At 36.3% G+C, this 16,344-nt stretch overlaps 1 protein-coding gene across 1 annotated transcript in view; it reads right to left on the bottom strand.

Annotated features, from left to right (window-relative positions):
- Nucleotides 1-16,344, bottom strand: part of ABCA13 (ATP binding cassette subfamily A member 13) — a gene marked incomplete at its 5' end in the record, with an annotated part of 484,952 nt that overhangs the window by 28,514 nt on the left and 440,094 nt on the right. Inside the window, 1 exon segment of the mRNA XM_079150399.1 lies at nt 1,005-1,097. Coding sequence (XP_079006525.1) covers nt 1,005-1,097 — 93 coding nt within the window.

Raw genomic sequence — 16,344 nt, 5'->3', positions numbered from 1 at the left:
AGTGTGAAGTATTTTCTTTCTTTTGATGATACTTATTAAAGTGAGCCGAGAATAGTTTCTTGTAGGTTCATCTGGCTACTGTTTGACTCTAAACAGCAAGCAACAGTGAGGCTTACTGTACCGGTAGCAACCAAGCCACTGGAAATGTGCTGTTTACTTCCTAATATGTCACCTCAATCCAAATACTTGTTAATTTTCTCCATAAAATAAAAATATTTAAAGTATGATTAATTACCAGATCTCTGCTTAAGAGTTCTAACATTTAGAACATTGAATAAATGAACATGAAAAGAGATTTATCAACATAAATGACCAAATTATTATGGTTAAACAACAAACTAAAGAAAATTAGAAAATCATTCAGACCACTCTGAAAAAAAAAAAGAGAAAGATACTGGGACATAAAAATGGTCATAGAAATTGATAACAAAATCATTAAGCTTCCAAAAAGTAAATGGAAAAAAAGACATGAAGAGATAATTAACCAGGAAGAAATCTAAGGGATTCATGAGAACAGGAAAAAAATCTTTAGTCTTTCATTATCCCAAATGAAACTAAAACACAGCAACCCTCTTTTATACTCTCAAATTGTCAAGACTCTTTCTTAAAGTACAGTGTTTTGTAAATCAGGACTCTGATTCACTGTGGATGAGGAGTATACTGTTGTCACAACCTCTGGATAAGGCACATCATATGTAAAGAATGCATTCCTTGTCCTGACTTGATCTAGGTCTGGCAGTCATACTCTCCCCCTACCAGTGTCACCCAATCAGGGTACAGTTGCTCCCAAGAAAAAGAGAGCAAAATATCCTAGGGAAAGTGCCTGGAAATCACCATATCATTTGACTTACTAATCATGTTAATGTCTCTGTGCCTTCACCTCCTCCTTTATGTCAGGAAGTAATTAATTGGATCATACTGTCTCTAAAGCATCTCCAGTTATAATACTGCATCATGCTGTTGATTGATAGAAAACGACTAAACAACAGAGAAGCTCAACGTACCTATTCCTAATGTGCTGAGGAGAGCCGAGACACTGGAAGCTTCCGTTAACCATTATGGCTAGCCTGGTGCAAAGAGCTTCACACTCTTCCATGCTGGGACAAAAGGAAAAGCAAAGCAAAAGTGAGCCATGTTTGAAAGATATGAGGACTGATGCAAACTTTAAAAAGTAAAAAGTAGACTAAAAGACCATTGCTGCAAATTAGGTAATTTTTAATATAGACACCTCATGAGAACCAAATAAAATGCTTTTAAATACAATAAGATTTATATGGGTAGCTAATAACACAATTACTAGCATTTTCATGTACCAAGAAAGACCAGTAATCAAATAAATAGGAGAGAACCATTTATCAATTATATGAAATTACAAAATAAATAAAAACAAGCAACAAAAATATAAATGTTTTTTGAAGAGAAATAATAAAGTTTTACTAACAGACATAAATAAAACTTTGACTCAATAGTGGGAGCTATGAAAAAAAAAAGAATGACTATTTTAAAAATGAAAAAAACTTACAATATAAAAATTAGTAAAACGTAAAACATTAGAATAATATTAGTGTGACTATAAAATATAATACTAGTATAATATAAAATACAAGTAAATTATACACTTTTAATAGGTAATTATAATAAGTAATTATAGACTTTTAATTAAGATATACACTCATGTTTAAAATATAAAAATAAGTGTATATCCTGAAATATAGTGAATGGTATAAAGAACATTTTAATATATAATTATGAGTTAGGTTATAGTAAAATTTAATATTATTTTACTATGAATAAGTTATGGAGATTTAAAATTCATAATTATATTGTTATAATTACATAAGTTACAAGGTATAATCTAGATGTAGTATAATGTCAATCAAAATTTTATCACCCTCTGATAAAAATCGAAAATAATTATAGAGTGTCTCTAAAATCACTTAGAAGAAAAATATTGAGAGTTATGAGGAAGAGAAAGTATTATTTATTAAGCTGTTAAAGTAAATTAAATAAGGTAATACACTAAATTATTATAAGAATAAGGCATTAAACAGAAGAGAGCCAAAATGAGTCCTTAATACATGAAATATACACATGATTTGAAGATGAAAGCAACAGTCTAAGCACTAAGCAACAGTGGAAACTGAAGAAGCCTTTTGATGCATGTGACAATAAAAAAATCCCAAATTTCTAATAAGGTGTCAGAAAACAGCAAACTAACATTTTTAAGAACCAAAACAAACAGGGGCTGGGGTGTAGCTTAGTGGAAGAAGATTTGCCTAGCATGCATGAAGTCCAGGGTTCCATCCTTAGCACCACAAAAACAAACAAACAAACAAATAGATAGATGAATAAATAAATAAATAAAGGGGAAAAAATGCCACAAACATAATGGATAAGGGTTGATAGACTTAAAGAAGTCATACATGTTAGTTTAAAAAGAACATAAACCTAATGTATAAAAAGGAAAAATACCACGTGGAGATGATTTAAACTATTCATGGCCAATAAAAATAGCAACAAATCATAAGCTTAACCATTAAATCAAACACTCTTAAAATTATTTTCTAGCTAGAAAGGCATTCATCATGTATGCTTTTCTATGTTTCAGGAGGAAAATTACTTTTTTTCTCCATTGCATTTCAAATAAAACAATGACTTCTGAGATGAGTAAACCCCAGTTAAAAATATTCTCAGTAATTCTAAAGAGGTCATCTCATATGCTGATGTCGGAGGTAAAAATTGGTACCACTTTTTTGAAAATCAATATAGAAATAAATCCTGTTCTGTGAACTCGCCCCAGGAAACACAAAATATGAACATATAACAATTTATTTATAGTAGTAAAAATATAGAAAAACATAAAAGCTCTACAGTGAAATTTGTTTATTTCATGTAAATAAAAAAGCACTCCATGTGTTAGACATTAAAAAGAGGTTCTCTAAAGTCAATGAATTTCATGGGGAATGATATTAATACTTCAATGGCAAAACAACAATGCACATTAGGAGAATTGCACATGTATGTAAGAAAGTTTTTCTAGAAAAAAAACAAATTTGTAATAGTCACACAAAAATGTATGGATATTAATATCTGAGAAATGAAAAGTTAATGAATTTCTTTCTTTCTCTTTTTTTTTTACAATTCTGTATTATCCAAATTCTCTACAGGAAGCATGTGATATTTTCATTGTCAAGTAGCAACCATAAAGCAGTCTTCTAGTAGGGTCAGTGGATATTCAGATCATGACTTTATTTCTTAGTTTCCTTACAGCTACATGTGGACACGCAGCAAACCCAGGTCCATGGAATGTGTATTTCTGTGTCACCTTGAAATAACACGAGCCACCTAACTTGGGGTTTTGTCTTTTTCCACATCCCTTAAGCCAGGATGCAGACACCATGCTCCAAGTCAGGGTCAACCATGAGGATGAGGATCACTGGCAGATAGCTAAATGGCATGGCAGAAAGGTCATGAGTCCTTGGTTGTCCTAATAAAGCACAGCTCACTAGCGACTTAAAGTAAGGGGAAAACGTGTTTTGTGTGAGCCACTGTAATTTGAGGTTTCTTTGTTATAATACCTTAACATGAAATCTAAGGAATATGTACTATAAACATTCCAAATATACTTTACATCTTTTTCTGGTCAATTATAGCCTTCTCTGTTTCTTTAATGAATTTCAATTTAAAACATTTTTTTTTTTCATTTTTATGACTGTGTTGCAGGTAGACTATGAAGTTACTTCTGTATTACTTCCTTAAACATAATTTGGACTCATGGAAGTCCAAATAATAGCAAATATGAGTTAAATTCTCATATAGGACTGGGGTTGTAGCTCAGTGGTAGAGTGCTTGCCTAGCACTTGTGTGACACTGGGTTTGATCCTTGGCACCACATAAAAATAAACAAAATAAAGGTATTGTGTCCATCTACAACTAAAACTATTTAAAAAGTAAATCCTCATAATACTAAAGGGCTTTAGCAGTTTCAAGTGAATTATTATTAGCTAATCAACAAATATCCTCTAAACGTGTTGGATATCATATCATCTAAGCCTAGAAGGCAGAGACAGAGATTTTGATGAACAATATACAAAACAGTGAGAACAATATACAAAACCAGGAACTGTTCAACAATGAAAGCAATCACTGGTCATTTACTCAAAAGAAAAAAAAAAAGGCCCACCAAATTGTTTTCCTTAATGAATGGTTACGTTGATTAGTACTGAAATATGGCTAGGTGATGCAGAGACTTACCATCTTCATTTATCAGTGTTTGACATGTGAGAAAAAAGCAAAGTGATTGTTCTAGATTGGACTGTTTTCCATTCCTTTTAGTAAGGGCCATGACACCTAAGTTTTATTCCCTCAGTTTCCTGCCCCATGTTTCCCAAGAGGCTCAGGAGTAAGGAACAAGAGGCACACAGAGATGAACTCAAAGTTAAGAGGAAAGCTTTCCCACTGAGAGACTTCTTTGCAAGTAAAGGGTGTCATTTTAGAATCGCAGAATCAATCATAGGCATCCCTATTCTGCACTTACAGTGAGTAATTTAGATCTTTTTATTGCATGAATAGCAACAAATTCATAGAAATAAATTTGTGTATATGCATATGTATGTCATTAATGTGAAACCAAATGAATAGGAGGATATAAAAGATAAACTGTAGTAATACATATCCATTTTGAGAATGGTCTACAATATGTTGTATGAGAAATAAAAAGAATTTTTATGATGAAACCACTTTATCCATTCTTAGAACCTGTGCTTGCACATCAAGACTCATCCTCATGCCAGTAAATTTATACAGCATTGTGGAGCTCAGAATGGGCAGAGCAAATGAACGCTTTAAGCTAGAACATATACATATTATGAAAAAAGATTTATCAAATTTAATTAATTTTAATGCAAATATTTTCCTGAAGAGAAATAGAACAAAGACAAAACAAAACAAAAAAGTAGGTGGCAATTCTGGCTATGTCCAAGACACTGGCAGATCCATTCCATCTATATATCCAGCAAATATAAAATTGGACAAAATTAACAAAACAACCATTTCAGAATACTGGGAATTGACCGAAGGCATGCAGCAATGTGAGAAGCAGTCATGGCCAACAAATTGCCAAACTCAGAATAAGAAGAATTGCAATTTGTGGCAGGAGAACTGTGGGCTACTGAGATCCCTCCCCAGCTTAACTAACATGAAGCTACTAGCAGGAAAGGGTGGTCCATGAGTCTCAGCAACTTCTGCCACAGTGGAAGAGCAGGTACTCAGTTTGAACCATTGATTGCAACACCCATGTCCAATAATATCACTGATTTACATAACTATATTGGATCCAATCAAACAGGAATGGCCAACACCTCCAGTACCTGGTGGGATGGCCTCTCCCACACTGAATTTGTGTGTCTGTGACATGCTAACAACCAACTGAGACACCAGTATGTGCAACAGACACTGGAGAGGATCCTGGCCTGCCACAGCTGCTTCTCATCTCAGAGGCTACCACATTCACACAGGGGAGACACAGGGAGACTCAATAGAACTGTGCCAATTTGAACATGGCATGAACTTCTAATTTTCCCTGCTATCAGGATCCATATTCAGGGGTTAAAAATAAAGCAATCATCATAAATTTTCTCAAAGTATTCCTCAATGCTAGATTTAGGAGAGGAGAAAAATTATCCAATGTAGCTACAATATATATATATATATATATATATATATATTGTGTATATATATATATATATATATATATATATGTGTGTGTGTGTGTGTGTGTGTGTGTGTGTGTGTGTGTGTGTGTGTTAAAAGAACTAAAGGAAAGCCTATTTAAAGAATTAAAGGAAAGTATGACAACAAATGTCGGCAAATAAAGATTCTAAAGAAAATGAAGGTTATAAAAAGAACCAAAAAGAAATCTTTCAGTTGAAAAGTTCAATAAATGCGATGAAAAATTTACTAAAGGGAACAACATCAGGTTCAAGATGCCAGAAGAATCTGTGAACTTACAGAAAGAGGAACAAAAGTGATCTAATCTGAGAACAGGGCGAAACAAGATTGAAAGGAAATGAGCAAGAAACTCACAGATCGGTGATAACAGAATTCTGACAGGCACATAATGAAAAACCAAAAGGAGAGAAGAGATAGAAAGAGCTGAAGAAAAATTTTTTGAGTAAATAATGACCCAAAATTTCCCATGTTTTTCCTATGAACAAATGAGCATCATAAATGGTAATGACACTGGTTAGCATATAAGAATCTACAGATCTGTTTTCCTCATATCTTTTCTTGCCTCCCTTTAAAGATTTAAGGTTGACACAAAGTGATAATTATAACAGGTTTTATTGGGTGTAGAGCACATGAAATGCAATATAGATGATAATAGTACAAAAAAGAAGAGAAGGAATGGAGCCAGGTTATGCAAGGTTATTTTATTGGAAATAATTTAGTATTAATATGATAAATTAAGGTAGAAACTCTAATTCCTAGAATACCCACTAAGAAAATAGCCCAAAAATAAATAGCTAAATATCAAAAATAGTACATTGGAAATTATTTAATATGCAAAAGACAAATAGGAATGAAGATACAAAAAATCAAAGAAGACTTGTAAACAACAAATAGCAAAATGGCTAATGTAACTTCAACCATATCTATAATTGTACTAAATGTTAAATCACCTAAATATCTCACTCCAAAGGCAGAAACTCTCACACTGGAAAAATAGCAAGATCAACTGTTACCATTTGCAGAAAATATTCTTTCTACTCAAAAACACTATCAATTATAATTAAAAGGATTTAAATATACATACATATATCCTACAGACAGCAAACAAAAGACAGTATCAGTAGTGAAATCATTGGACAAAATAGACTTTAAGACAAAACAATGCAACTAGGGATAAAAAGGGACATTTCATAATGATAGGTGGGTCAACATATTTGGAAGATAACCATTAAGAGTGCTCATTCACCTAATCACAACTTGGAAACACATGAAGAAATAATTGACAGAATGCAAGGGAGGAAAAGACAATCACACTTTAAGATTTCAATATTTCACTCTCAGTACATTAGAACACCATGGCAAAACACCCACAGCAATACGGAATTCTCAATGCTGAACCTAACTGGCCATGTGTGCAGCATTCCACACGACAATCATAGAATACATATTCCCTCCCAGCACTATGGACCATTCAGGTGCTAGGCCGTGTGCAGAAAACTACAGCTGTGTTGCCAGATCCAGCCTGCCACCTCATTCATCTAGGTTTCAGTGGAATATATCACATTTATTCACTTACCTAATGTCTGCAGCAGCTTTCACACTATAACGGCACAGTTTTACAGTTGCAGTAGACTATATGATTTGCAAAACAAAAAAAGAATGTATTATCTGTTGCTTCACAGACAAAACAAATTATAGCCTCTATGGTGGGCCTTTAAAAACTCCTTATAAATTTAAAAGGATGGAAATTACAAAAAGTATTTCCTCTGATCACAATAGAATTAAATTTAAAATGAGCCATGGAAAGAATTTTCAAGTGAATGAAAAATTTTGTAATAGAAACAGCTGAAGGGCTTCTTCTAACTGTTACAAAACTTTTTAAAAACCACTATAATCAAGGCAGAATTAGAGTTGGGCCTGGTGGCACCCACCTGTAATTCCAAAACTTGGGAGGCTGAAGCAGGAGGATCACAGGTTCAAAGCCAGCCTCAGCAAATGAGTAAGGCCCTAGGCAACATAGTGAGAACTGGTCTCAAAATAAAAAAAGATAAAAAAGTTTGGGGATGTTGCTCAGTGTTTAAGCTCCCCTGGGTTCAATCCCCAGTATCACATCCCAAAAAAGATGATTATACTGGTGAGAGGATAGACATACACAACAATGGATATGAATGGAGAGTTCAGAAATAAATCTATATAATTATGGTCAACTAATTTTCAATAAAAGTTCCATGATAATTCAATGGACAAAGGATAGCCTTTTCAAAAATAGAGCTGGAATAATTGGATATCCACATGCATAAAAGTAAATTTGGATTCATTTCCTCTTATTACATGCAAAAATTTAGCTTAGAATGTATCAAAGACTTTTTAAAGATTAAACTCTAATATTCTTAGTAGAAAAGATAGGAGAAACATTTTCACAACTTGAGAACAAAGAGTTCTTAGATGTAACAAAGTACAAACCATACAAAAATTGATAAATTAGACTTAATCAAAAATGTTTAAAATGTTTGTTTCCAATGAGAGAAAACATTAGCAAATCATATATATAGCAAGGGAGTTACAGTCAGAATATAACATCCAGTAGGTAGGTAGGTAGGTAGGTAAATGATAGATAGATGGATGGATAGATAGATAGATAGATAGTATAGATAAAACCTCTTACAAGTAAAAAATACATGGACAGAAAACAAAATTAGATATGGCAGATTCTTACAAAACCAAATATCTTCTTATTCTATGATGCAATCATACTCCTTGGTATTTACTAAAAAAAAAAAAAGATGAAAAAGTTTTCATGCAAAAACCTGCACATGAATGATTATAGCAGTTTTTACATAATTGCCAAATCTAGGAAGTGAGTGTAGTATCCTTCAGTAAGTGAGTACATAAATAAACTGGTACATACAGGCTATACTTCATTCAGTGTTTTAAGAAAATGAGCTATCGAACCACGAAAAGACATGGGGGAAACCAAATAAAACAAGCCAATCTAAAAAGGTTACACACTGCATGATTCCAACTATACAGCAATCTGAAAAGAAAACTAGGGAGATAGTAAACAAAAAAAATGTTATTGGTTGACTGAAAGGAGGGATGACTAGTTAAAGCACTGTTAATTTTTAGGGCAGTGAAACTATTCTCTATAGTTTTTTTTTTTTTTTATTGTAAACAAATGGGATACATGTTGTTTCTCTTTTTGTACATGGCGTAAAGGCATACCATTGGTGTAATCATAAATTTACATAGGGTAATGTTGTTTGATTCATTCTGTTATTTTTTCCCTTCCCCCCACCCCTCCCACCCTCTTTTCCTTCTATACAGAGCTTCCTTCCTCCATACTTGCCCCCCTCCCTAACCCTAACTCTAACCCTAACACTAACCCTTCCCTCCCCCCATTATGTGTCATCATCCACTTATTAGTGATATCATTCTTCCTTTGGCTTTTTGAGATTGGCTTATCTCACTTAGCATGATATTCTCCAATTTCATCCATTTGCCTGCAAATGCCATAATTTTATCATTCTTTATGGCTGAGTAATATTCCATTGTATATATATACCACAGTTTCTTTATCCACTCATCAATTGAAGGGCATCTAGGTTGGTTCCACAGTCTGGCTATTGTGAATTGAGCAGCTATGAACATTAATGTGGCTGTATCTCTGTAGTATGCTGATTTTAAGTCCTTTGGGTATAGGCCAAGGAGTGGGATAGCTGGGTCAAATGGAGGGTCCATTCCAAGTTTTCTAAGGAATCTCCACATTGCTTTCCAGAGTGGCTGCACTAATTTGCAGCCCCACCAGCAATGTATGAGTGTACCTTTCTCCCCACATCCTCGCCAACACCTGTTGTTGCTCGTATTCTTGATAATTGCCATTCTAATTGGGGTGAGATGGAATCTTAGGGTGGTTTTGATTTGCATTTCTCTTATTACTAGAGATGTTGAGCATTTTTCCATATGTTTGTTGATTGCTTTTAGATCTTCTTCTGTGAAGTGTCTATTCATTTCCTTGGCCCATTTGTCGACTGGATTATTCTTGAAGTAGAGTTTTTTTGAGTTCTTTAGAGATTCTGGAGATTAGTGCTCTATCTGAAGTATGATTGGCAAAGATATTCTCCCACTCTGTAGGCTCTTTCTTCGCATTGCTGATAGTTTCCTTTGCTGAGAGAAAGCTTTTTAGTTTGAATCTATCCCAGTTATTGATTCTTGCTTTTATTTCTTGTGCTATGGGAGTCCTATTAAGGAAGTCTGGTCCTAAGCCGACATGTTGAAGATCTGGACCTACTTTTTCTTCTATAATCTGCAGGGTCTCTGGTCTGATTCCGAGGTCCTTAATCCATTTTGAGTTTAGTTTCGTGCATGGTGAGAGATATGAGTTTAGTTTCATTCTGTTGCATATGGATTTCCAATTCTCTCAGCACCATTTGTTGAAGAGGCTATCTTTTCTCCATTGCATATTTTTTGCCCATTTGTCTAGTATGAGAAAACTGTATTTATTTGGGTTTGTGTCCATGTCCTCTATTCTGTACCATTGATCTACCTTTCTATTTTGGTACCAATACCATGCTGTTTTTGTTACTATTGCTTTGTAGTCGAGTTGAAGATCTGGTATTGCAATACCCCCTGTTTCACTCTTTCTGCTAAGGACTGCTTTAGCTATTCTGGGTTTCTTATACTTCCAGATGAATTTCATAGTTGCTTGCTCTATTTCTGTAAGGTACGTCATTGGGATTTTAATTGGAATTGCATTGAATTTGTATAGCACTTTAGGTAGTATGGCCATTTTGACAATATTAATTCTTCCTATCCAAGAACATGGGAGATCTTTCCATCTTCTAAGGTTCTTTAATTTCTTTCTTTAGTGTTGTACAGTTCTCATTGTAGAGGTCTTTCACCTCTTTTGTGAGATTGATTCCCAAGTATTTTATTTTTTTCGAGGCTATTGTGAATGGGGTAGTTTTCCTAATTTCTCTTTCTGAAGATTCATCACTTATGTATAAAAATGCATTGGATTTATGAGCATTGATCTTGTAACCTGCTACTTTACTAAATTCACTTATGAGTTCTAAGAGTTTTCTGGTGGAATTTCCAGATTCCTCTAAATATATAATCATGTCATCAGCGAACAGGGATAGTTTGAGTTCTTCTTCTCCAATTTGTATACCTTTAATTTCTTTGGTTTGTCTAATTGCTCTGGCCAGAGTCTCAAGAACGATGTTGAACAGAAGTGGTGAAAGAGGGCATCCCTGCCTTGTTCCAGTTTTTAGGGGGAATGCTTTCAGTTTTTCACCATTTAGAATGATATTAGCCATGGGCTTAGCATAAATGGCCTTTACAATGTTAAGGAATGTTCCCACTATCCCTATTTTTTCTAGTGTTTTGAGCATGAAGGGGTGCTGTATTTTATCAAATGTTTTTTCTGCATCTATTGAAATAATCATGTGATTCTTGACTTTAAGTCTATTGATATGGTGAATGACATTTATTGATTTCCTGATGTTGAACCAACCTTGCATCCCTGGGATGAAACCCACTTGATCATGGTGCACTATCTTTTTAATATGTTTTTGTATGCGATTTGCTAAATTTTGTTGAGAATTTTTGCGTCGATGTTCACTAAGGATATTGGTCTAAAATTTTCTTTCCTTGATGAGTCTCTGTCTGGTTTAGGTATCAGTGTGATATTGGCTTCATAGAATGAGTTTGGGAGGGTTCCCTCCTCTTCTATTTTATGGAATACTTTGAGAAGTATTGGAATGAGCTCTTCTTTAAAGGTTTTGTAGAACTCGGCTGAGAACCCATCTGGTCCTGGACTTATCTTTTTTGATAGGCTTTTGATGACTTCCCTATTTCAGTACTTGAAATTGGTCTATTTAAATTGTGTATGTCCTCCTCGTTCAGTTTAGGCAATTCATATGTCTCTAGAAACCTGTTGATGACTTGGAGGTTTTCTGTTTTGTTGGAGTATAGATTTTCAAAATAGCTTCTAATTATGTTTTGTATTTCAGTCCTGTCTGTTGTGATATTTCCTTGTTCATTCTGCATTTTAGTGATTTGGGTTTTCTCTCGTCTTCTCTTTGTTAGTGTGGCTAAAGGTTTATCAATTTTGTTTATTTTTTCGAAGAACCAACTCTATTTTGTCAATTTTTTGTATTGTTTCTTTTGTTTCAATTTCATTGATTTCAGCTCTGAGTTTAACTATTTCCTGTCTTCTACTACTTTTGGTGCTGTTCTGTTCTTCTTTTTCTAGGGCTTTGAGCTGTAGTGTTAGGTCGTTTATTTGTTGAGTTTTACTTCTTTTATTAAATGCGCTCCATGAAATAAATTTCCCTCTAAGTACTGCTTTCATAGTGTCCCAGAGATTTTGATATGATGTTTGTTTGTTCTCATTTACCTCTAAGAATTTTTTAATTTCCTTCCTAATATCTTCTGTTATCCATTCATCATATAATAGCATATTGTTTAATCTCCAGATGTTGGAATAGTTTCTGTGTTTTACTCTTTCATTTATTTCTAACTTCAATCCATTATGATCTGATAGAATACATGGTAGTGTCTCTATCTTCTTGTATTTGCTAACATTAGCTTTGTGGCATAATATATGGTCTATTTTAGAGAAGGATCCATGTGCTGCTGAGAAGAAAGTGTATTCGCTCTTGGTTGGATGGTATATTCTATAAATGTCCGTTAAGTCTAAATTATTGATTGTGTTATTGAGATCTATGGTTTCTTTGTTCAATTTTTGTCTGGAAGATCTGTCCAGTGGTGAGAGAGGCGTGTTAAAATCACCTAGTATTATTGTGTTATGGTCTATTTGGTTTCTGAAATTGAGAAGGATTTGTTTGACATACATGGATGAGCCACTGTTTGGGGCACAGATGTTTATGACTGTTATATCTTGCTGATTTATGCTTCCCTTAAGCAGTATGAAATGACCTTCTTTATCCCTTCTGACTAACTTTGGCTTGAAGTCCACATTATCTGAAATGAGGATGGATACTCCAGCTTTTTTGCTGAGTCCATGTGCATGGTATGTTTTTCCCCATCCTTTCACCTTTAGTCTATGGGTATCTTTTTCTATGAGGTGAGTCTCTTGCAAGCAACATATTGTTGGATCTTTCTTTTTAATCCAATCTGCCAGTCTATGTCTTTTGATTGATGAGTTCAGGCCATTAACATTCAGGGTTATTATTGAGATATGATTTGGTTTCCTGGTCATTTGGTTCATTTGTTAAATTTTATTTATTTATTTGTTTGATACAACTTGGCTCCTCCTTTTTTTGACAGTTCCTTTAGGATAATTCCTCCCTTTGCTGATTTGCTTCTTTGTTTTTCATCTCTTCCTCATGGAATATTTTGCTGAGAATGTTCTGTAATGCTGGCTTTCTTTTTGTAAATTCTTTTAGCTTTTGTTTATCATGTAAGGATTTTATTTCATCGTCAAATTTGAAGGTAAGTTTTGCTGGGTATAAGATTCTTGGTTGGCATCCATTTCAGGGCTTGAAAAATGTTGTTCCAGGCCCTTCTAGCTTTTAGGGTCTGGATTGAAAAATCTGCTGATATCCATATTGGTTTCCCCCTGAATGTAATTTGGTTCTTTTCTCTCACAGCCTTTAAAATTCTGTCTTTATTTTGTATGTTAGGTATTTTCATTATAATGTGCCTTGGTGTGGGTCTGTTGTAATTTTGTGTGTTTGGAGTCCTATAAGCCTCTTGAACTTGATTTTCCATTTCATTCTTCAGATTTGGGAAATTTTCTGATATTATTTCATTGAATAGATTGTTCATTCCTTTGGTTTGTTTCTCTAAGCCTTCCTCAATCCCAATAATTCTTAAATTTGGCCTTTTCATGATGTCCCATAGTTCTTGTAGATTCTGTTCATGATTTCTTACCATCTTCTCTGTTTGTTCAACTTTGTTTTCAAGGTTAAATATTTTGTCTTCAATGTCTGAGGTTCTGTCTTCCAGGTGTTCTATCCTACTGGATATGCTTTCTATAGAGTTCTTAATTTGGTTTATTGTTTCCTTCATGTCAAGGATTTCTGTTTGTTTTTTTTTCAATATCTCTAACTCTTTATTGAAATGATCTTTTGCTTCCTGTATTTGCTCTTTTAACTGTCGATTGGTGCGATCATTCAATGCCTGCATTTGCTCTTTCATTTCATCGTTTGCTTCCCTGATTATTTTAATTATGTACATTCTGAACTCCTTTTCTGTCATTTCTTCTGCCATGCTGTCATTGGGTTTTATTGATGTAACATTTAGATTTGTTTGCAGCATTTTCTTTCCTTGTTTTCTCATGTTGTTCAGGTATAAGTGGACCGCTGAGATATTGCAGATTTCCTCTATTGACTTACAATGTCCCTGAAGATTTCTATATATATCCCCTCTTAGCCTTCAGTAGGCTGAAGTCTTGGAGGAAGTTGATAATGCGGTGCTCCACAAGGAATCTGCCTCTCTAGGAGTGGTGGCCTTCAGGTGGGGTATATTCCCTGTGTGGGCAGAGGTGCCTCCACTTGTTGACCAATGGTCATCCAAAGGGGAACTAGGCTGTGGGCTGAGGCAAGGCCTGTTTGGGCCTGTGTCTCTGGTTTTACCGTCCTTGTGGGGAAACCTCACCCGGCAGGGAAGACTCACCTGGTGGGGAGGTCTCGCTGGTCAGTTCCCTCCTAGAGGTTCCCCTACAGCTACCGCCGGGGCTGGGCTGCCTTCCTCTGCAAAGTTCCCAGGGGCCTGGCCCTACCTCCTGGGCCTGGGAGCCTCACCTTTCGCAGATGAATATCCTTAGCTGCCCCTCCTCAGAGAATCTGCCCGCAGGCCTGGAGCCTTCGCTCCGCCCCTAAACCTGTCTCTGTGCGGCTCTTCCGCCAAGAATCCTCCTAGATCCTGGAACCCTGCTCTGCACCTAATCACCTGGCTATGCGGCCCCTCCTCTGAGCAGCCACCTGGGGCCCCGTACAATTGCTCTGAGTCCCAGAGACCCGCCGCACGCCTCTTCCTCCAGACAGCCGCCCAGTATTCCAGTGCGGTCACTAGGAGTCCAAGCAACTCACTGCGTGCCTCCTCCTCCCACCGACCACCCGTAGCCCGGGGCAATCAATCACTCCGAGTCAAAATGACCCTCCCTGTTCCTCCTCCTCCTCCAGGTAACTCCCCGGGTGTTCAGGAGTGGTCACTCTGAGTGGCTCTGAATCCACGTGACCCGCTGCACGCGTCCTCTGGGCAGCTGCCCGGAGCTCTGGTGCGGCCACTGGAGACCAAGCAACCCACTGCACTTCTCCTCCAGGCAGCCCCCCTGTGTTCAGGAGTGGTCGCTTTAAGTCCAAACCACTCACCACTCGCCTTCTCCTCTGAGCAGCCGCCTGGAGCTCCAATGCAGTCACTGCGAGTCCAAACGACCTGCCGCGCTCCTCCTCCTCCTCCTCCTCCTACTCCTCAGGGCAGGCCCCGGTGTTCAGAAGTGGTCTGAGTCCAAACAGCTCGCCACGCAGCCCCACCTCTGGCAACTGCCTGTAGCTCTGGTGCAGTCACTCTGAATCCAAGTGGCCGCACTCCTCCTCCTCCTCGTCCTCAGGGCAGGCCCCGGTGTTCAGAAGCGGTGGCTCTAAGTCCAAACAGCTCACCGCGCAGCTTCTCCTCTGGCAACTGCCTGTAGCTCTGGTGTAGTCACTCCGAATCCAAGCGGCCACGCTCCTCCTCCTCCTCCTCAGGGCAGGCCCCGGTGTTCTGAGTCCACACAGCTCTCCTCGCCGCTCCTCCCCTAGGCAGCCTCCGGAGCCCCAGTGGTGGCTCCGAGTCCCAGCGCTGTGCTGAGCGGCCTCCTCTACGATGCTCCCAGTTGTCCCTCTATAGTGTTTTAATAGTGGAAATATGTTCTATATTTTTCTAAATCCACAAATCATCCAACTCCAAGGATGAAGCCTAATGTAAACTATGGATTTTGGATGATAATGATGCATTGATGTAGGCACATGAATTGTAACAAATACAATATGCTCATGGACCCACGTCATAAAGGAAATCTTTTTACCATCCTCTCAAATTTGCTGTGAACCTAAAGCAACACTAATATTTTTTAATGGGGGAAATTCTTAATAGATACTTTACTACAGAATGTATACAAACAATCAATAAGCACATGCAAAGATCCTTAATCCAATTAGTCAGTTTCTTAAAGTATTGAACACAATTCACCATCTGACCCTGCTATTCAACTTTTCAGACTCTATCCAAGAAAAAATTTTTTTTAAATTACCTATATATGCAAAGACATTTATCAGACTATGTGTAGAATTTTATTCATAATAGCCAAAATTGGAAACAATTCAAATATTCATCAACTGGTGGGTGAATACATGAAAGTGGTCTAACTACACAATGGAATATTATTTAGCAATAGAAAGGAGTGAATTACTGATACATGCTACAACATGGATAAGCATTACAAACATTATGATAAGTGAGGGAAGGCAGATACAAAAGACTACACATCATACAATCCCACTAAGTTGAAATACCAGAAAAAGCAATTTATAGACAGAAAACAGATCAATGATTTCCTAGATTTGGGATTTTAAATGGAGGAAAATGTAAAATCTAGAGGATGTGGGG

This window comes from Sciurus vulgaris (assembly GCF_902686455.1).
Source record: "Sciurus vulgaris genome assembly, chromosome: 8".
NCBI lineage: Eukaryota > Metazoa > Chordata > Mammalia > Rodentia > Sciuridae > Sciurus > Sciurus vulgaris.
Note: the sequence above shows the minus strand (reverse complement) of the source record. Positions and strands in the feature narration are given on the sequence as shown.